The 23,533-nt window shown below is 33.9% G+C and overlaps 1 protein-coding gene across 1 annotated transcript; it reads right to left on the bottom strand.

Moving 5' to 3' along the window:
• Positions 1-5,242: 5,242 nt before the first annotated feature.
• LOC129218814 (putative ammonium transporter 3) lies at positions 5,243-23,025 on the bottom strand. The gene is made up of 7 exons (XM_054853136.1): positions 22,926-23,025; positions 21,583-22,129; positions 20,507-20,578; positions 19,958-20,017; positions 14,319-14,392; positions 11,048-11,364; positions 5,243-5,584 (listed from the first exon to the last, which is right to left on the bottom strand). Exons 1-7 carry the CDS (start codon positions 23,023-23,025, stop codon positions 5,243-5,245), a joined length of 1,512 nt encoding a protein of 503 aa, XP_054709111.1.
• Positions 23,026-23,533: the final 508 nt, after the last annotated feature.

Below are 23,533 nucleotides of genomic sequence, written 5' to 3'. Positions count from 1 at the left end.
CTCTGCACTAACTATAGTATTATTTTTTTCTGTTGGTCACTTAAAATACTCTCACTTCACAAGTTCATTTTTTGGGCTTTAAATATATGTTCAACTCCTAAATTGTTCATCTTTGTTCTTACAGAGTTATGACACCAACGGCAAAAACATCGATGTTACTAAGACATCAACCAAAAACCATCGATATCTTGAATAATCGAATAATTCAGTGATTCATGCATTTCATCGAATACAAATGAATAGTTAAGGCACAATTCATAATGGTAATACTACGTTCAGTCAATGGTTAAAGAAACCAATTTCTGATGTCATAGCACAGGAAGAATATCTCACACATAGCGTGGTGCAAAATCACCCTCAACTGTTGTTCCCAATTATAAGCTTGTGTAATTCTATAGAATGTTCTGATAAAAACATTACTTTGTTAAAAATATCATAATTCTTCTTTTGAAAAATGAAAGTTTTTTCTAAGAAATGTAGGGTCTGGTGGGGGAAAGTGGTCAATGGGGTAAAGTGGTCATACGTCAAATAAATGGCTATAGCTTGGAAATAAACGTTCGAATGAATGTGAAACTTTTATTTTAGAGTAAAGCAGTTAGAAACTACATTTTGAATACAAAATTTTACAACTGGAAAAATTTTATTTGGTAAAAAAAAATATTTTGCGTGAACATGAAAAATTTTAAAATCTAAACACCTATTTTAACATCCTTGGGAAATTTTGTTTGTTAGAATTAGGAACAGATTGACTGTACAAGAAGCTTCCTACAATTCTCAAGAACTCTTACTCATTAGCAGTTAGCTGAATCTATTTTAGATAATTTTTTAGAACAATTTAAGTAAGATGGGGTAAAGTGGTCATAATATTAGGCTTAACGAATATTGTTCTTCTAATGTCACTTAATCTTTAGGTATAAGGCAGATACAAATTAAATATTAATTTTACTCAATATGTATTGTTTTTACAGTAAACGGGGTTAAATATACGAGTATATGCGTATATATATACGCATATATACTCGTGTAGACATGTACATAGACGTATTCACATAAATGCGCCAATGAATACATATATGGGTATCTGCAAATATTTTTTATCCACACAGCTATACATTCTACTATACACGTATATGCTTGCTTATACTCGTATATATAAGAACACTTATATACTCAGGTAGACACGTATATACGCGTACGTACTCGAGTAGACACTTACATACAAGCATATGATATAAAAGTGTACAGGTTGAGTTTGCATTCTTGAGCAAATTAATAAAAGGTGTTAGAGGAGAGGAGAAGAAGCAAGAGTTAATAAGGAACATATGGTCACAAACACAATGCTGACGTGCTACATGCACGCAAAGTGAGAAATTGATGGATGCAAAAAAAGTCACAAATTTCTATATATATATATATATATATATATATATATATATATATATATATATTACACAAATGCAATTTTACACAACATTTTAGGACTTAAGAAAGTTTTAAACCGATTGATGAAATTTACGGCCTTTAGCTGAAAAACATCATGCGTCGCATTTACAGATCCCTCTCTGTTGCAAAAACGAGACTTTTGAAAATTTTTCATCAGCCGCTGCGCTTTTGTTGCGATGCGTGTATTAGAGCTACTACGGACCGTAACTTTCAACAACTGCTCTAAATATTTCTTAAAAACTAAAATGTTAGGTAAAATCATCTGTGTGCAACAAATTTGTGCCCTGCTTTGCCTCCTGGCTTTGTGTGCATGTAGCCCGTCAGTGATTATAACTTCCTTATGATTCTTTGCTTCTTATCTTTCTATCCTCCCCTCTCACACCCCTTTGATTTTTGCCCAAGAGCTTAGATTCACTCTGTAGGCCGACATGTATATAAGCGTATATTCTCGTGTACACATACATATACTTGTATATACACGATAATGTACGTATATACGTCTATACAGGTATATAATCGTGTGTACACGTGTACATGTGTATATACTCGTGCTTCCATATTATATATACGTGAGTAGACACACAGACGCACTGGATGTATCCACGAATTAACTCGTGTACACCCGTATATGTATGTACGTACACTTATATATGCGTATATACTTCTAATATACACATATATACTCAAGTATTCACGTATTTTCTCGAGATACAAGTGCATACGCGCATATGATGTTCGTTTATACGCGTATATACTCGTATATACACGTGACACGTACATATACGTGACACGTATATACATGTGATACGTATGTACTTATGTAGACACGTATAGACTCCTGTAGGTAATCAAGTATACATGCTTATATACTCGTATTTATACGTATATACTGGAGTAGGCACGTGCATGCATGTATCTGATGTATACATGTATCTACTCATATAGGAACGTGTTTACTCGTGTATAACACAACACGTATATATTCGTGTACACATGTACTCGTGAATATACTTGTAATTATAAAAACAACTGAAATATACAAGTATTAGGGTTTTTTATAATGGTTTTGCTACTATTTTTAACTATGACCACTTTACCCCATGCTATGACCACTTTCCCCCACCCCATGGGGTAAAGTGGTCATAAAAACATAGGGAAAAGAAAGTTCTATAAAACTACTAAAATCAATATTTTTCTTCCTAAAATTTAATGTACCGTGTTCTTTAATAATGCAATGTAAAATAACAACAAAAAAAGTTGAAGTGTTTAAAGAATTTGTTGCATTTATTATCCACCTAAGTTGAAAACATACGATTTTATGACCACTTTACCCCACCAGACCCTATAATCTTAATAGTTTTCAATGCACAAAAATAGTAAAATGAAGATTAAATAGTAACATTTTGTGTCTTACTTCCGTGCATTTTATTTATTTTTTACTGAATTAAGAGTTTAGAAGTTTGTTGGTTGTGAATTCAGATGTTCAATTTTACTTAATTTACTTAAACCGTATTTTTTGTCCTTCTGGTAATGAGCTTGAATTTCTAATATTTTCGTAATAGTATTAGGAGTCTAACGGTGAGTGATTATGGTCATCCCGCCAGAAAGATCAATTATTACGCAGCTAATCTGTTAATTTATTACTCTTAGGTAGTTATCATAAAATTAAAACTTCTTTTTAATAATTTGCCATGTTTCCATGGCATGTCTACATGATTTTCACTTTAATAATATTTTCGGAAGTTGCCTTAATAGCGCATCATGAGCATTTTCCTTTATTTCGGAATCGCGTTACCTCTCAAAAGTTATAGTTTTGTATCTTCAATTAGGGAAAAACAATAAAAAGAATTCTAAGTCGTCATCTTCAGTTTGCGCAGAAGGTTGAAAGTTTGGGAAAATATGCTAAAAAATTGAGTTTTTCAAAAAATAATAAAATTAGATTTTTTATGTTTTTGTAACGCAACAGCCATAAATTGTCAGTATATAGCGTAGTGTGAACCTAAAAAAATATTTTATAGCTTTTGCATAAGATCTTTCGTTTGCGCATGCGCCTTAAATTGAGATAAAATCTCCTGCCCAAATAAAATGCCCAATTTAAGGCGTATGCACGAACTAAAGGCCTTATGTAAAAGCTATAAAATATTTTTTAGGTTCAAACTACGCTATATACTGACAATTTATGGCTGTTGAATTTTGAAAAAATACAAAAAAACTAATTTTATTATTTTCTGAAAATTTAAATTTTTTACACATTTTTTAAACTTTCAGCCTTATGTGCGAACTAAAACTTAGAATTTTTTATTTTTTTTTTATTTTTCCCCAATTGAGGATACTAAACAATTTTTGAGAGGTAACGCGATTCCGAAACAAAAAAATTGATTTTTTCGAACCAACCTATTAGTTATTCATAACACTAACATTAAGTGTGGTAATATTTTGCTTATATGGGTATTTTCGATTAAAATAAAAAAATAAGTTACAAGAGTAAGAGGACTTTTATAACTTAACTTTCTATTCATTTAATTCGATAAAAATGTTACTCAATGAAATGCGTTTTAATTTCCTTAAATACATTTTTTATGAGAAATATGCTTTTGATACAACTCCTAATTCATAAAAAAACACAAATCAATTGGTAAGGAAACGTAATATTTTGGAAGTGGCAAAAATGGGATATAAAAAAAAAATCCAGAAGAATGATTTATAGGCATTTTTTATGCTCTTACTATACACCCAAACCTGTTTTTATAATTTGAATATAAATCGTATTAAAAAAAATGTTTGAAACTTCACGAGTTGTTTTCGCAACACAGTTAAAAATATTTTTTAATGCAGTGGATAGGGACCGCACACAAAAAAAAAAAAGTCTCACGTAGAAAATAACTCAAACAATTCTCTTAAAACGAAATAAAAATAAATCAAGTGATGAAAATGTTGCCGACTCCAGAAAAATTTCCCGAATAAGGAGAGGTCACAGTGACTTCTCATCGGGATGCCCCATCGTCACTTGAAGATACTACCTCGCACTTGTTTTAGGAATAATTTCCGCTCGTTTTATAAATAATTTTCATGTACCGCACAAAAAAAAAACAGGTTTGAGTGTATTTGATTCATATGAATGATTTGGCAAGAGAAACAGTATTTTACATCAATGTTCAAAAATTGTATAATCTTTTTTTTGGAGTCATATGCATCTAAATCGCTCATTGAATCTAAACCTAAAATAAAAAACTATTTAACTTACAAACTATGTGATAAAAAATTCGCTCGTTATCATAATTTATATGAAAATAATGAACTGACTATTAGAAAACGTTAATAAAACTATAGAAATTTTTAATTTTACTATTATTAGTAACATTACTTACAATACGTTTACCTAGAATGTTGTAAAGAAAGCACATGTCTAGTTATACTCGTATAAAGGGAAGAGAAAAAAGGAAAGAAAATTGCATTATGAAAACGCTATTTGTAAAGCAAAATATGCAATAAATAATTTTTAAGAAAACGAGACGTAAGAAACACCAACGCAAACTTTACAAATAAATTGATGTTTATCACATTTAATGTCTTTGTTGATTTATATTTTCGTTCAAAGGTAGCATCATATAACATTTTAACACTGCAAAACAAAGAAGGTGAATAACAAGGTTAAGAGTTTTAAATGAGTAGAAACATTTTTCATTCTTAAGGCAAGCAATGCTAAATTCCAATGGCGTTGCACTTCTAAAGTTTGTTTTTTATTTACAAAATACCATTCTTTCGAAATTCATAAATAGCACACTCTCTAATAAAATGTTTAACAAGCAGTCCATTTTTCAAACAATCTCTTTAATTGTTTTTCTACATTTGTAATACTAACGATAATTTTATTTTTCCGTTCATCAGGAATGTTATCAATCCAACCATTCCTGTTTCGTATATTTCGATTGCTGATATATTTCCCCATCAAATAATCGTCCCAGTCACTTCTTGGAGGAGCAAAGGGCCGTGAGGCGTGCAAATAGATTCCTTGCTGATTAAGAATTGATATCATTCCTTTATAATCATATCCCTCATGATTTATATCGTGTTCAGTGAAATCAGCTCCCAGGATTTCTTCAGCCTTGCTCATTCGAATTGGAATAACAAAATTGATTACCTGAAAGAATTTCAAGCAATTAATTATTAAAAGTATGCAGGAATAAGAATTTTAATTAAAAGTCAATATGAGGCAGTGAGAAAGGGATGTAAATGCCAAAACTAAACATTTGGAGGTAACATGTATAAATGGTAGGAGAACCTCTGTTTTCAGTCGGTGCAAGAGATCTAATTAGTATCCCTGGTAGATGCTGCTATACAGCAGGATTTTTTTAAAAAAATCAATGAAAGCTGTCAAGGATCTGAACTTCAAATGCCTTATTCTCAAAACTTTAAAAAGTCTACTAACATCCCTTTGCTTCTCACTGCACAGATGTACAGGCGTCCCTCGTATAACAGGTACTTCTACAACACGGTTTTGATATTACACTGTACCAAATTTGCGATTAGTATAACACGGTTTCGATATTACACGGTACGAAACTTTAATCTATAACTACACGGTTTTGATGTAACTCGACTTTTAAAAGAAGAAATTTAATTTTTGTTCCTTACACTGCTAAAAAATGTATAACAACTGTAATAAGTTTTTTTACTTTGTTTTTATGAAACTTTTACGAAAAATTGTCTGTCTTGGGCTCAAAAGTTTGGTTTTTCTCATCAGTGTTCTAAAAGTAAAAAGGTGGATATTATTATGTTTCCAATACATTGTAAGAAAATAACATTAGGATTAAACATAAGCTAAATTTGGCAAACGATAAATAAAAAATGTAGTCGAAACAAAATATGAAATAAAATAAATAGAATGATTCTATTTATTTTATTTTAAATTTTGTTTTGCTGTTGTTGCTCAGACGAACTTTATTGTTACAGAAAAGCTCAGATTTTTTTTTTTCCTTATGGAATGCGTTTTGTTCTTAGTTCAGAAAGAAAAGCGGATAAAGTTTTTTCTTGTTGTGCATAACAGTTTTAATTTGAGGTATGTAAAATAATTAAGTTTTATCGTTTATAACAACTCTTATTTTTAAATCAGTGGGTGTTTGTATGTTCTGGTGGCCAGTTTTCGTTTGTATGTTCTATTGAGCCGAAATTTCAGCTATTATGAAATTTGCACCTTATGATTTGGTTTCGATGCAAAACGGTGCACATTCCTTGATTAACATTATCTCAAGGTCTCGTATAACATGGTTTCGATATAACACGGAATATGGTTTCGATATAACACGGTACACATTGACATGATTTATGATATGTACATGATTAATTAGGTTTAAAAAATTTTTTATAAAAGACTCTCGTGTAACACGGTTTCGTTACTACACGAAACGAAATAACCGTGTTATATGACGGATACCTGTAGTTTATGAAATGCGTCAGAATCTCTTGTATTTCAATAAAAGATAAGCTACTGCGAACACATAGTCATTGTTCTGTTTTCTTTTTTGACTTAGTTACAACAACAGTCTAATGTTTTCAGAGTCTTATCATCTTACAAATTCATTTTGTTAAATGTTTTGAATGCTTTAGAAGGACATTTTTGCTTAAATAATTCTTGCTGATAGTGATGTTGTTAAAGTGTAAATATGTATTAAATTCTTGTTTCCACCATTACATATAAAAATATGAGCTGTAACGAAGTACATAACATGTAATGTAGCACACAACAATAAGCATAGGCTATGTTAATAGGGATTGCAATACCGGACCAAAAATTCAATCCCGGTATTCGGTATTTTTAAAACGAGATACCGGAATACCGGTATTAATATCGGTATTCGAAATTTCTCAAAAAATGCATGAAAACATATTGTTTCGTTGCCACATTTAATAATTTTGTACAAAAATTGTATTACTTACGAAAACGTCATGTGAACGAACGTAAAATGGAGGAGCAAATGTCATAATAAAAAATTGATGATAGTGAAAAACTTAATGAATCTGTTGAATTGTCTCTAAGCCTGGAACTCATTTTAGTGCTCAACTTTCCTACTGTTGAAAATAATCTTTCTGAATTCAAGCAGGTCGGTGGTACTGTTAACAATGCGCGATACACCTTCTCTAATTGTCTAGAAGTCCTTCATCTTCAAGTAATTCCGTCTCTTGCGTGTTATTTTTTTGATAAATCGTTGTATGTGTGTATCTTTTGTACTTGCGAATATTATTATTTTTTCAAATTTATAGCTGGTTGTAATTTCTTTCTGAAAGACAGTACTTTTAAAATACTAACATCATTTTCTCTTGAGTAGGAGAGGTTTGTGCTTGCTTTTTACTAGCCCTATGGTTTAAAATTGAAGACTAAATTTGACCTTGTTATTTCTGTTATTCGTTTTCGCTTTTTTTTCAAAATTTTTTACAATGAGGATGTTTCCTTTAGTCAAAAGTACTACTTTTAGTCACTGAAATTGCTAGACTAAGGAGAAAAAGAAAAAAAAAAGAAAAATTTTTTATTTTTCCAACATTAAATTTTGAATTATTTTTATGAATCGATTAACTCCACTTAAAAAAAAATCCTCATTTCTGCTTTAATGGTGCTTAGCACGTGAATTTATATTAAAGTTTTGGTTCAGTTCATTTCTGACCATGTGATGGCAGGAAATGTAACACGAGAGCCTATTCACTCCTATGGACAACAATGTTTTCTTCATAAATTTTCTCGACTTTTTGTTTAATAGAGTTAATCGATTTGGCAAGTGAGGCATCCATTTAATACTCGCTCACGACCGTACGTGAAGTTATTCCAAGCGTTCATCAGTGCATTTCTCTTTAGATCATGTAGCATACCTATTGAGAAAGAATAAAAGGTGGAGAGAGTGAAGCCTTCTATTGTCGAACCAAAGATTCCAAGTCACGTGATACATTTGAAAGTAAAGTATTGGAAAACATCAGGCTTCCTCCACTAGTTTCACTTATAACGTGTCTCCCATTCGTCGAAATACACTGGTGTAAGAAATTAAGAGAATTTTCAGATTTGGTCAATTATCTCCAGAACTACTGGACCGATTTTAATGAAATTTGGTATGTACATACATTGAAATAATAGAAAACAAATAACTATCTAAAATTTAAAATACACAAGCATGATCATAAATAACACTCGTTAGAGTCGGATGGTATGAAACAGGAATTGCAAAATAGAAAAAAAGGGGGGTTAATAGGGGGTACGGTCCTCTCTAACAGACATGTAGGCCTCGCAGTGTGACTCCATACTTGAAATAAAGCAGTTCATGGGATCCTTAAGCAATTATTTCCACTCGTTCCACAACGCCGTTCTCAGGCTATGGATGGTCCCCGGAGGGGTGTCGCGAGTTGCTATTGCCCTCCTGAGAGCGTCCCAGACATGCTCTACAGGATTGGAATCTAGAGATCTACTTGGCCAATCCATCGAGTGAATATCCTCCCCTTCCAGAAATTCGTCGACCAGAAGAGCTGTATGTGGTCTTGTCAGGCGTGATTGTGTTCCGGTATTTTACCGAATTTCCGGTATTTTCGGACGCATTTCCGGTATTTTTATGTCCGAAAATACCGGAATTATGTTTTTTTTGTTATGCTTTTATCTCCCTACCTCCGCAATTTTTTAAAATTATATAATACTCATCAAATATACCTGCAAGAGCCTTAAGACGGACACCTATCCCTTAAGATGGACAAATAAATGTCAAGATAATTTGTATAACACCAGCTCAAAAGTAACTTTGTAATATTTTGACTCAGAACTATTTAATACTATGGCAAATGTGCACTTAAGTAATAAGGGTCAAAGATTACCCCCCCCCCCCCATGGTCTCGCTTTGAAACTTTCAGGTATTTTTTGATGAACTCACAATCACCCCTGTCTTGTGTTAACATCCATTAAAACTAACTCGGGGCTAACAGCGCCCCTCAAGAGGGGATCTTATTGCTCCAAGACCACATCCCTATGTCCTCCAACTGTCAGAGCTTCTCTCAAAGACATGGAGGGTTGTGCGGCCATCCAACATGATGCCTGCCCAGACCGCCAAACCACCACCGCCATAATGGTTGATTTCGCCGATATTGGAGGGCAGGTAGCAGGTCCCTGCGTCTATCCATGTAAACGTAGGACAAGAATAGTCGTTTAAGCTGAAACGACTTGCTATTTGCCTTCCAATATCCGCGAAATCGACCATTTTGGCAATGGTGGTTTGACGGTCTGGGATAACATCATGTTGGATGGCCGCACAACCCTCCATGTCTTTGAGAGAGACTCTGTGACAGTTGCGCGACATAGGGATGTGATCTTGGAGCAATAATATTCCCTCTTGAGGGGCACTGTTAGCCCCGAGTTAGTTTTAATGGATGTTAACACAAGACCACATACAGCTCTTCTGGTCGACGAATTTCTGGAAGGGGAGGATATTCACTCGATATATTGGCCAAGTAGATCTCTAGACTCCAATCCTGTAGAGCATGTCAGGGACGCTCTCAAGAGGGCAATAGCAACTCGCAACACCCCTCCGGTGACCATCCATAGCCTAATAATGGCGTTGAGGAACGAGTGGAAATAATTGCTTAAGGATCCCATGAACTGATTTATTTCAAGTATGGAGTCACACTGCGAGGCCTATATGTCTGTTAGAAGTGAACCGTACCCCCTACTAACCCCAGTGTTTTTTAAATTTTGCAATTCCTGTTTCATACCATCCGACTCTAACGAGCGTTATTTATGATCATGCTTGTGTATTTTAAATTTTAGATGGTTATTTGTTTTGTATTGTTTCAATGTACGTACATGCCAAATTTCATTAAAATCGGTCCAGTAGTTCTGGAGATAATTGATCAAATCTGAAAATTCTCTTAATTTCTTACACCAGTGTAAACCATGTGACTTGAGATCTTTGCTTCAGGATTTTCTGAGTCATTGATTGGACTAATTCCTGTTATAAGAGAACACTGTGTCAAATGCCTGGTCCATTTCTTCAGCAGAGTTTCAGAATACATTTGGTAGGTAGTAGGTTAGACCCACTAGTGAATTAACACTTTAGCGTAATATCAATTTCAAAAATTATAAGGCTGTTTTAAACTACCATTTGGCTCATATATAACCAGTGGACAAGCGCAGCGTTTTCAAGTCGTATTCTTTCAGGATTTTGAAAGTTACTACTGCCAATTCATCTATAGAAAAATATTGAAACCTTATTTTCTTTATAAATTAGGAGCTATTCAACCACTGGGGTGTGTTCATTCACTGATCGGTCTATTTTATATCGAGTTGGGTTATCAAATTTACTTTCTAATTTGAAATTTAGTTCAAAATTTAGTTTCCAATGGGGACATTAAGGGAGAAATTTTAGTTCCAACTTTAGTTCTAATGGAGACGTTCAGGAAAGTTGCTCTAGTAGAGAGTATTAAGGACTATCGTTCTTATTCTAATTGGACTTTTCTGAGACTTGTTCTTATTCAGACGAAAGTTTTTAACAAAACCATTGATTTCATTAATGAATAATTGTCCTCAATTTAATTGTGATTTGTAGGGATAGTTATTATAGTTATTATTTTTTGGACTTACTTTTAGAAGTAAGAATGTCGAGGACATACTCCACAATGCGGTGCACAAGCAAGATAACAGTTGTACAAGAAGAAAATAGAATCCACCTCCTTTAAAAAGACCATTCTTTCCATTTGTCATGTTAAGCAGAGGATCATTTTCAACAAACAATCCCACCGCAATCATTCCTAGAATTCCCCCAACTCCATGAACAGCTACTGCTCCTACCGGATCATCAATCTTTAGTCTGTCCAGGAAAGGAGCAGATTCATTCACTACAACGGCGCAAATAACACCAACAAGGACTGATTCCCATGGACGAAGAAAGGCAGAACCAGCTGAAAAAAGTTACATAACATTTTTAGAAAGTAGTGAAATTTGAAGCAGCTGCTTGACAATAAAACAAAGCTGTTGAAAGTTATGAACATTTTAGATTTTTAACACTGCATGTGATACAACTTTCAAGATTTCTCACTCCAAGAACGCTCAAAAGCTTTTTCATAGATTCAACTTCTTTTAAAATTTTTGCTTCGAACTACAAATATTGAATTGAAATATTGATTTCAAATGAATAAAATAGCACAAATAATTAACTAAAAATTAGGAAATTATTCAACTGAAAATACGAGTCGTTATTATCAGAGGCGATGTCACCAAACTCCATAAGTATTTTGCCGATTCTCATAATTTTTGAAAACAATTTATCCCCCCCCCCCCATTTGGAGTTCACCTAACTACCAAGCGGCGTGACCTTGAGGGTCACGGATTTAGACAAAATCCTAGATATAAGTCAATTCCCACTAGGTATGAGCCCAGATAAAGCGGTTTGACTGCACAGGCCCTAGTTCGGCTGCAACGGGGTCCAAAGTTAACCATTTGAACCAAGAATTGCAATGGAGTTTCTTTTGAATTTCCATTTTTACCTTCTTTTCTGCTATTGTACTGCAGTATGAGACATTTGCATGCACATACCTTTGAATTAATTACGTTGAATAATAATTTTTAATAAGTGGTTCTCAAATTTAAATTGGAGACTACTTTCAATTTCAGTAACTTGAATGCCAAAATAACATAGTTATAGGTTATTTATCGTTTGCAAATGAAACTAATTATTTTCGTCTTATATTAATTCTTTGCTAGCAACAAGTATTTATCGTTTGCTAATGAAAACATTTAATTTAACTGGATATTTATCGTCTGCTATCAAAGATATTCCACAATGATAAGCAAAAAGTGGGAGAGGAGAAAAAGCTTTAATTTATTGCCCATTAAAAAAAAAGATCGGTTTGACTTTTCAAGTAACTTCAATAATGCCTATAAATAAATAGTTGTTCTCCCTTCCACTCGTTGTACTAACAAAAGATGCCAAATGTGTTGGGACATCGAACATACACTGGTGTGCAAAAATTAAGGACGAGACGGTTTTTTTCAATATAACTTTGTACAAAAGCTTTCCAAATCAACACATTTAATACCGTAAGATCCCCAATACGTAAGGACATGTGTAATGTAAGCAACACTTACTAAAAGAGAAATCAGAGGGATAAAAAGAAGCTTTATTGAAAAAGTAGCATGGAGCGCAATGCGACTGAAGGCCGAAACATTCCTGTGATGAGTGTCCAGCAAGAAACATCCGGTCTTTAGTAGGGGATATGATCTCCCCCGACTGCTAGGCAGGTTTCATAGCGTCTGCCCATGCTAAGAATGAGGGTGTCAATGAGTTGTTGAGGCATTGCTGCCCATTCGTCTTGCAGCGCCAATCGAAGCTCCCGAATCGTTACTGGTGGTAAGGTACGAACTGCCAAGCGTCTGCCTAGAAAATCCCATACATGCTCGATGGGATTGAGATCCGGAGATCGTGCCGGCCAATCCATACGTTCAATATCCTCACTCTCTAAAAGCTGTTCGGCAGCTACTGTGCGATGACATGGTGCATTGTCGTCCATGAAAAGGAACTGCGGACCCATAGCGCCTCTAAAAAGACGCACATATGGAAGAAGAATCTCGTTACAATAACGAGTCCCGTTGACTGAACCTGCGTCGAAGATGTGAAGGTCTGTACGACTACCAAGCATGATGCCTCCCCAAACGAGAACACCGCGACCTCCATACCTGTCCCTTTCAATGATATTCGAGGGATGATTGCGGCTTCCCCGCTCTCTCCAGATGAGTATGCGATGAAAGTCGCTACTCAGACTGAATCTGCTCTCATCTGTAAAGAGTACTCGTCCCCATTCATTGTCTCTCCAATTCCGGTGTTCCCGGCACCACAGAGAACGCCTTCTCTGATGGGCAGGCGTTAGAGGTATACACCGTATAGGGCGTCGTGCAAACAGACCACCACCGTGCAGTCTTCTGGCCACGGTAAAACGCGATATCGGTTGTCCAGTCGCCTGTGTCGTGTGTCTAGCGATTTCTCCCGCTGTCTGCCGCCTGTTTCTTCTGGCCTGTAAGACAATATACCCGTCATCTGCGGGTGTGGTTCCTCGTGGACGACCACTACTGAACCCCCGGATAGCTGTTCCTGTAACTTGAAATTGTCTCCAAAGTCGTGAAACGATGCTGTGAGTAATTCCGAACTCTGCAGCCACACTTGTCACACTGCGGCCTTCCTCCAACTTCCCAATGATTCGACCTCGGGTAAAAGCATCCAGATGTCGTCTAACAGATTGATTATTCGCCATTTTTCGCTGAGACAGCAACTCGGTGTGATTTTAACTGCTATACGGCGTGCAATCTCTTTGCCAGAAATACTGATCTTACACCGACAACATGCTTTATACTACTCAGACACTCCCCCATTACGTCTGCCTGCATATCTGCGCATGTGCTACGGTACATCACCTTACTTAGTCTCCTGATTGGTCTTTTTGTCCACTCTGCCTCTTCGTTCAGCTGATATGCTAATTTTTCGACTTCGTCCTTAATTTTTGCACACCAGTTTAGTGTCGAAATCTGAAATTCCAATGGAAACTCCATTGCATTTCTGGGACCAAACTAGCGACTTTGGATCCACGTTTCATCCAAACTAGGTCCTATGCAGTCAAACCGCTTTACCTGGGCTTATATCTAGTGGGGATGAACTTATATCTACAATTTTGTCCAAATCTGTGACCCTCAAAGTCGTGCCGTTTGGTCGTAAGCTGAGCTCTGTCGAAATAAAAATTTGTCGAAAAGAAGAAACATGTTAAACTGAATCTATACAGATTATTTACGTAAGTACATACATATTTCGGGATGGATGGGAAAAACTAAAAAAGCAATGAAATTGATGGTCTTCAAGTGTTCTTACCTGTAACGCCTACTAAAGCTCCAAGTATCCCGTTAACTGTATCACTAACAGCAAAGTAACGATTCTTCCAATACCTGAAAACATAAAAAGCATTTAGCTTAACGTGCGACCTGTATTTAATCCTTTGCTGGTAGGTAATCTAACTTTATTGGTAACTAAAAGTGAATCTCCTTTTATATTCTTATTTGCAAAAAAAAAATCAAAATGAGAAGAAAAATCTTACTAAGAAAAATAAGTAGGTGTCTACAGATGCGCTTGAAAATAGATTAAGGAGTCAATGTGTATCACAGGGATACAAAGTCATCATTCGAATATTAAAGGACGAAGTAATAAGCAGTCGTAAAAACCAACAGTATGCAATTCTTATTCCGGCAATTTAAAAAAATGGCTTTTATTGCAATTTGAATTACAATTTTCAAACAAAATCTTCGTAAACATCATAAAATATAAATTTTCTTTATATAAATAAAACACTAACTTTGTGTTGATAAATGCTGGGAAAGTTTATAGACCGTTTTGAAAACAAAAATCAATGAATAGCTCATTTTTTATTCGAAATTTCCTTTTAGGACACAAAAATGTATCTTTCCACAAGAAATTATTATCTCATTACTTCGATTTTAATATCATTAGAGCGTCCAGAAAAAATACCCCTTTCGAAAAATTTCTACCTACGGTCCTAAGGAAAGGAGGATCTAAATTAATCAGCAAAAAAGTTAGAACCGTTTTTAAGTAAGGGAAAATCAAAGTTCGACTTTATCTCCGCGTGACTTTATCTGAATAAATGCCATGTTGTGTTGCTATTTTTGCTCAAGAGTGGGATAATTAAATTCTTCAACTGTTTTTAGGTGCTTCTGGTTATAGGGGGAGGAGGGGGAGAAATTTTTCTTTTGATTATTTTTTTGTCATTTAAAGTCCATTTATTTGGGTGTGCAGTCTAGAGACGATCGTTAAAAATTTTATTTTGATTTTGCGGTTGAAATGTTTTTTAATGCTGTATTTAATCTAATCGGGACCTAAAATTGAATGTTATTAAAAAATAGTCTAAGCTGATGTGGATTTTGAGGTACTGATGTCTTCACTCCAATGGAGTGTTTTGTGAAATATTGTCCTCATTCAAAAGGGAATTTTTATTGCTGTTTTTCCAATCCTAATGTTTTTTCTTCTTTTCGTTTAGATATACTGTTGATGCTATTTCGGATTTTTCTTTAAATTCTAAATTTCATTTTTGGATCTATTTTCCCTATCTCGGTAGAGATTTTTGAAGCGATGGTTGACTTTATTGGAAAACTTACTCTTATTTTATCAGATTCTATTATTCTTTCCGTCGATTATATTTATGAATAATTGCCCTCAATCCAATTAGAATTTTTAGGATTTATTGTCTCACGCTAATGAGGTTTTTTTTTTCAGACTAATGTTGGTTCAGTAACGAGAATTTTTGGGAGTTTCCTTATTGGTGACTGCTGTACTTCATCTTCCCAAAAAATATTCATAGGCTCAGTTGACGATATTTCAAGACTGTTGTTTTTACTTACTAGTGCAGTCGGACCCCGATTTAAAGAACCTCTATTTAACGAATTCCGCGATTTAGCGAATTTTTCTTGTTCCCCGACAACAATGAAGGCAAAACTCCTATTTACCGAAAAATAAACCCCGAATTAACGAATTATTTTAGCAGCATTTTTTTTTTTTTTTTTTTTTTTTGTTAATATGATTAAAAAATTTTGAATTGTTTTCCAAATGATACATCGATTTTGTCCGAAGCAGAAAAAGACTTTTCTTGGAATGAGACGGGTTAGGGGGCAGCTAATGAACAGCGATTCTGATGCAGAAAGCGATAATTGAAATCCCATTAAAACATATTTTTTCTAATGTTTACATGACCTGGAAACTAAAAACATATCTCATGCTGCAGAATGTAAATGACACAGTATTTTCTTCTCTCCATAAAGTCGAAAGAGAACTATTTCGAGGTAGATACCAAGGAAATTGTCAGTACTTTAAAATTTCAAATTAACTAGTGTGTAATAAGTCCCGGAACGTTGAATAAAAAGAGTGTACCTTCTAATTATGAATATGTTTGTGCAGTTGCTTATTAAGACTTTTATATACTATACAAAAATTAAAAATAGGACATTTGAAGCTAAATTTAATTAGGTACAGCCATAGATACTTCCGTTTTCTGTAAATATGACGATAATTAAAAAAAAAAAAATTTTTTTTGACAAAGTTGCAGAAAAACAATTTAGGAATATATGCGCCTATACTGAATCATGCGCTTCCTAAATTGATGAAAAATGTAATCATTGTAAATGATAAAATAACTTGCATTTGAACTGTACAGTATTTTTACAGGATTTTCAATAGAATTTCTTTCTTTGCTTTGGGCTAACTTGGCACAATGTTGATGAACTCACTGACGACATTTCATACACTAAACCATGCTTCGCACTTCATCTCTATGGCAAATATTTCATGTCCAGTTGTTTTGTGCGGCTTTTTGCTCCTTTTTTTGCGGTCTTTTTTGTTATGTATCCTTTTTCTGTGGCGATGACGTTAGAACGTTTTGCCGAAGTAGGTTTCGTTCTTCTGCCTTCCATTTTTTATGCAAAGGTAATGTGTGTGTCATCTTAACAAAATCATCAATAGATCCGACGATCATAACTTGATAAAAACTAACCACTGATTCCTCGGAACTTGTGTTAATTTTATCCGTACATTGTTCTTGTGCATCTTGAACAGCTGACACCGAACATGTAGCATGCTTATTTTGGTAGTCTCATCTGGACTACAAACTTCTGACTCGGTTGCTACAAAGTTGCTGTCATTAAACACAATAATAACTAATAGGTCAAACTCTTGTTCTAGAGAATCCATTCACAAAATATTGGCCACGCTGGCAGTTTGTTCATAAGAGTCACCTAACCGTTCTCTCGTTTTATACTGGGTAATACATTAATTTGGATGTTCTCGCATCCACGTATCACAGGTTCGATTGAAATATATGGACAGAGGCTTGAAAAAGGCCACGTTAAAGGGCTGTAAACGATGCTTAGTGTGTGCTGGAAGAGAAAGTATTATTGCACCGTTATCGTTAGCCAAGTTTATAGCATAGCCCCATATCATCATGCCTATGAACAGCTAAGGCTGTTTCCATTATTTTTCCCGCCAATTAACCACATTTCCCCTTTTAGACATCTTCTAAAACCAAGAATGATGGAATTTAACGTATCTTGTAATTAATAAAGAAATTAGATTAAAAAAAGGTTAATGAGCACAAATTTCAGTCAAATTAAAAAAAAAAATTTAAGGAATGTTATCTAACAGAACTGAAATTGAAGCTTCTGGCTAAAAAAAATAGACAAAAAATCTATTTTATGAGGTTGAAGGTTCTAAGCAACTTACTTAATAAAAACCAGGGTGAATGCTTTAATAAGCCTTATAATTTATACTTTAAGTAATCCTAAATGCGCATATAAATGTCACCACTAAATTATTTTCTATAAAAAGTTTAAAAGTTTGTTTGAATTTCATCTTCTTAAACTGGACTACCGGTCCTTGTAATTAATAAAATAACCAGTCAACAAGCATCGTGAACAAGCACAAATTTCAGTCAAATTGCAAAACTATATTTAACAAAACTGAAATTGAATCTTATTGGATAAACACCTAGTTTTATGGATGGGAGCTTCTAGAAAGTGTGCATGAAAAAAACAAAAATTGAAAATGAATTTCCTTATTTAGTGTTAAAATAATTTCAAAATAAACCCTACTACGTTATTAAGTTACACTAATAACTTATGTTATAACGTGATAAGTAAAAAGGCTTGCTTAATTACATATTCTTAAATTAGACCATCGCACAGTGGGGCGAAAATGCCAAAAAGCTCTTATAAATGAGTTTTTTTTTTTCTTATATCAAAACAATTGAGGATTAATAAATTTGCACAGGCCTACCTCTTAGGCAATCAAAACTGGAATATTAGCGCCCTTTGTCACTATAAAGCTGAAGGAAACCATGAGTACGGGAATCTACAAAAATTGATTTTAAGCAGTCGTATATATATTTTCTTGTTAAAGGCGGGTATATTTAATTTCTCTCGTATTCAACGATAGTAATAGGACGAAGAAAATGAGTTATCGAATTCTCAAACCGAAAATCGGTTTTGATTAGCACCGAAAACTTTGGAATTCAAAGTTATTTTTTTCAAAACACTCTACAAAAAAATGTCCTCCTATGTCCTCTTAGAAATTAATATAAATGAGTCATAAATGGTCTGTAGAAAGACCCTGAAAAGGAATTAGCTGCGTAAGCCTGCGAACTTTGGATCCATAACCCAAACAAATCGGAAAAACTCCATAATAACATGCCTGTGTAAAGAAACAAGCGAGAGAGGTTTAAAAACACTTTTAAGCGCTTTTCGGCATTTTCGCCCCACTGTGCATCGGTCCGATATAGGAAAACTTTTACTGTCCAATAAAGGATAACACGCCATTTTTTATTCTTTTATTTATTCTTTGTCAACAAGTTTCCCAATCGTGCATGTAAATACATTGCTGTAACCCCCATCAAATACTGCTTATAATATTATAAAAGAAATTTTTTCAGTTCACAAATTTTAGTAGTATTCTACTGGATACAAGTTCTCAAAATTAGATCAAACACGTTTTCAACACAAATCACATTGTAACTCAAGCTATGCAGATCGAAATGTGACGAAACTTCATCTTCAAAGGTTAAAGACACAAATCTTAGTATTTCTACCGGTACAGTGTAGCGCAGAACTGAACGCTAGATTTTAAGAACCCGATCCAATTTAAGCAATGGTCCAATATAAGCGGTCTTCCCCTAAGTGCACTTTTTATACACTTTTTTCGCCCCCCGATATTACGAATAACCCCGATTTAACGCATAAAAGTGTTGGTCCCGTTGAATTCGTTAAATCAGGGTCCGACTGTATCACAATGTGTTGGTTATATTTCTCCTTTTTTATTCAAGAGAAAATTTTAGGCATGCGTCGTCAGTCAGCTCAGTTCCTTTCCCCTTCAAGTAATGGTGAAACAGTTGAGGTAGCACTGCAGAGCACATTTTGATAGCGTTGGGATTTTTAAAGGCAGCGCTGACTTTATTTTAGAACTGTTGTCCTCATTCTTTTAGGAACTAATGTCCTTATTCAAAGGGCAGTTTTGCGGGAGTAATGTCTTTACTACAATGAGATTTTTTAGGAACTGTTGTCGTAATTGTGTAAATGGAAATTTCACCTTAAATTTCTTCTCTTGTATTCACACCATCAGGATTGAACATGCGTCACCTGGCGTCGCTGTTAGTTTCCAGACAGACCGTGCAACGCCGGGCGACGCAGCTAGCTATTTAAAAATGTATGACTCTCTGAACCGTTTATGAAAATACAGTTTCTTTGTGTTTTTCGGCTAACTATAAAAGGGCATAAAATATTTTACGAATATCTTTCAATTCTTGCGTTAGAGCTTCAAACTTCACAAACAGTCTGTTCCTTTAGGTGTAATGCACAAATCAAGCAAAATTTTCACACACACAACACTTATTTATTTGTTTGTTTATGAATTGATAATCCAAGTTTTGAATCGTTTAAATAAAGATAATTTTGAAAACTTACGTAATTATTAAAGCTGATGCCCCTCCACCAAGTGATGCATTAATTGTGTTAATCGCTGCTCTGAAAAACAATAAATTTTTAAACATTTGTTTACAATTTTTCTTTATTTTTTCCTATTGTAAAACTAATTCATGCACAGCCTTTACTCGAATTTTAAATACTCAACTGAATCTATAGAGCACTTTATTTAGAAGTGCGTGTAGTCAATTCGTCTTTGTAAGCGCAACAAATTTCAAAATCAATTGCATTAACTTTATCATAAATTCTAACTGTTATTTATTTGCTTCGTTGAGGGAAAAAACGGATGGTGTGACTTGCGGATTCTTGCTGGTGCACTAAATTTTTTTTAGCTACTAGTATGAAGGTAATTTCAGCTTCAACGAGAAGATATCTGCTTATCTCATTGTTAAATGATTAATTTTTATTTAATTTAACATTTTGCATGATATATGGTACTTCAATTCATTGTCCGAAAAATAGAGAGTTAACATATAAATGGAAAATAATATGAATTGAAGTTTAAGTATTTATGAGATTAAAAAATGTTACCTTCCAGAATATTGCCATTTGTTACCAGTTATTCCAAAACTACTTCCTGTATTAAATACTAGCCATCCCCACCTGTTAAAATAAAAATCAAATTGACAGTTTTTCACAAATCAAAAGTCATTTGCACATTCAATACACATTTTTTGCACACTATATATTCTAAATTATACATGAGAAATTGCATCGCGTAAAATTCATACTATTTAATTTGTCTTCTTTCCATTTAAGTGGTGCAAGTTAGTTCATCAAATATTTCATAAAATACAATGTGAATATCATATCAGGTGTGTTAAATCTGAAGAGAAGCAATAACAACTACATAAGTTTATAGTTACGCGCAAAAAAAAAGGAAAAGCAATAATAATAAAAATAATAACATAACTGTTATAATAACGAAAAAGTAATAGCAATAATAATAGTAATAATTCGACGGTAAACAATACAGAAGAAAATTAATTGAAAATATTTTTAGCAGCGCTTTGGTGAAAGTGGCTTCAAACGAGAAATGCTCAAACTAGAATGAAATAAATTAGAACTTAGATTATTTTCCTAGGAAGTCTCTAACTAGTGTAACATTCCAAAAAAATCGCATTAATTTCCGAAGAAGTCAGATTCATTGTGCACTATTTACATCCCCCTCCACTTCCGCAAAAAGAAAATATTTTTTATTCATTCATTTTTTAATTTATTTTTAATTTATTTACTTCTTTTGATTAATTCAGTATTAGTTGCAATGAGTATTTTAAAAACTAAATTACTTTTCGTACATCTAAATGCAATCAAGCTAATAATAAAAGTTTTGAAAACTGCAAAAGTTCAAAAAACCGGAACAATTTCCTCAAGCAGAGCTGGACGCAGCAGCAAATACAGAATAAAAAAGGTCAAACTATGATAATAATGTACTGGTGCTGTTGTCCTGAACGCTTAAGTTGTTTACTACTGCTATAGTCTATAACGATGCAATTACTCTTTCGATTAATTACTCACCATTTGACTGCTCATGAAAGTCAAAAATAATTAATGTTAAACATCTGGTCAGAACACGTTCATTATTTTTAAATTCCAAATTCACTTACCATAATGTGAACGTTCCAATAATGGCATTTCCAGGACCCCCCAAAGCCAATGAGCTGATACCTTTATCATATCTATGTAGCCTAGGTTTCAGCAAGCATGCTGCTACAAGCGCAGAAGCACCGCCGGTCAAATGAACCGCACAAGAGCCAGCAAAGTCAATAGCACCCAGTTTTTTTAGAAATCCATGCTCTCCCCACATCCATCCTGCTGGAATACAATAGGTTATTGTATTCAGAAAGGAAAATATAATGTATGCGTTGAAGTTGGCTCTTTCTGCCATAGCTCCAGAGACAATAGTTGTTGCCGTTGTTGCAAAAGACAATTGGAAGATAAAGGTTGCGAAAACTCCCTCATCGTCATCATCAGCATCAACTAGAAAAGATCCAATTCCGCAAAAGGCAGATGTTCCAGGGCCTCGTCCGTATTGCAGACCGTACCCGAACATCCAATAAGACAATCCACCGAGAACGACATCAATTGCATTTTTCATCAATATGTTTACCTCATTCTTTTTGGAAACTGCTCCAGATTCTAGAAGGCCAAAACCTGAAAAATATTTTGCAGTTTATATTTTCACTTTTAGTTATGGCATTCAAACTTCGTTAAATGAAGTATAGGACGTGACACATTGAGGTATCACAACTGTTAAGATATAATGAATACATTCAAGAATTTAAACAAATAGTTTAAAACATTTCACAGGTGCAAAACCTATTAGTAATACAGAAATTACTTTAAAAATTAGTTGAGGAGAATTGTAGAGCTTGATTGGATTTTTTTACTCCGGATCATTTCATTGAAAATTAAACTATTGAAACTAGAAGACACAGACTCAGGAGCTTAACCAATTTGTTCTTAAAAATAATTTTGTTTTTAACGTATTTCTATAGCAATTCAAATGATACCAGCGCCCTACATTTGTAATTTTGGAAGAAACGAGAAATATAAATTATTGCCTAAAAATATCATTTTCTGGGGGCTCTAAATTGATTTTTTGTTAAAAGTTACAAATTAAGAAAGCAGTCCCAGTTGTAAACCCTGTATTGGGCTTGATTTAAACAAAAAGTTGTGAAATAAATTGTCCATAATAAATGTATAACAATGAAAATTACACCCTCTGAAACAGTTTCTGGCCTATAAGCACTACGTTATCTCCCTCAAGTTGGGGCTAAGGCAGAACTACAAGCATAAACGACTTTTTTTTTCATTTTTTGTTCATCTCTTCTGGTTGACATTCTAAAGTTAAACCTGAGCAGAGCAGAATGCAGCAGCTAGAGCAAAATAAAAAAAAATCTGTGTCGGACCAGGACTGTCGCAGATGCTTGCAGCACGGATTGCTTACCTGTTTGCATTGTAAAAATCACGAATGATGCTGTAAGGATCCATGTTGCATCATCAGCATTTACAGGAGTAATCCCGCCATCGTCATCTTTAGTTGTCATTTTTAAGATTTCTCTCTCTCCTACGAAGATTTTTAATTTGACAGAATATATCACATGAAGATTTTTTGTATAAATATCATGAAATCTTTCAATCAAATAAAAAAAAGTCACTTATCGAGCAGACTTTTTAAAAATGCAAATTACCTGAAGGTCAATAATCAGCTTCTGATGAGGATAAAGATAGCATCTTATTATTATGATGTAAATGTGCTTCGTTTTTCATTCACGAAACTATTGTTAAATACATACAGTAACAATTACATCCTCTCACTGTAAAAGGTTTGCAGTAGTTGCAATAAATGTTAATATCACCGAATTTTATACTGAAAAAAAGAAGGAAATATTAATTGTCTTATTGAAAATACTTTCTTCATAATACTGTTTTGTCAACTTAGAGTATAAGTAGGAGCAGTTACGCGTATATGCTTAAGTAGAAGTTTTGCTGCAGAGTTTTGAAAGTTGCTTGATTATTAGTCAACAAATATAGAAGAATATCGACATTTTTCAA

Source organism: Uloborus diversus, chromosome 3, assembly GCF_026930045.1.
Source record: "Uloborus diversus isolate 005 chromosome 3, Udiv.v.3.1, whole genome shotgun sequence".
Lineage (NCBI taxonomy): Eukaryota > Metazoa > Arthropoda > Arachnida > Araneae > Uloboridae > Uloborus > Uloborus diversus.
Note: the sequence above shows the minus strand (reverse complement) of the source record. Positions and strands in the feature narration are given on the sequence as shown.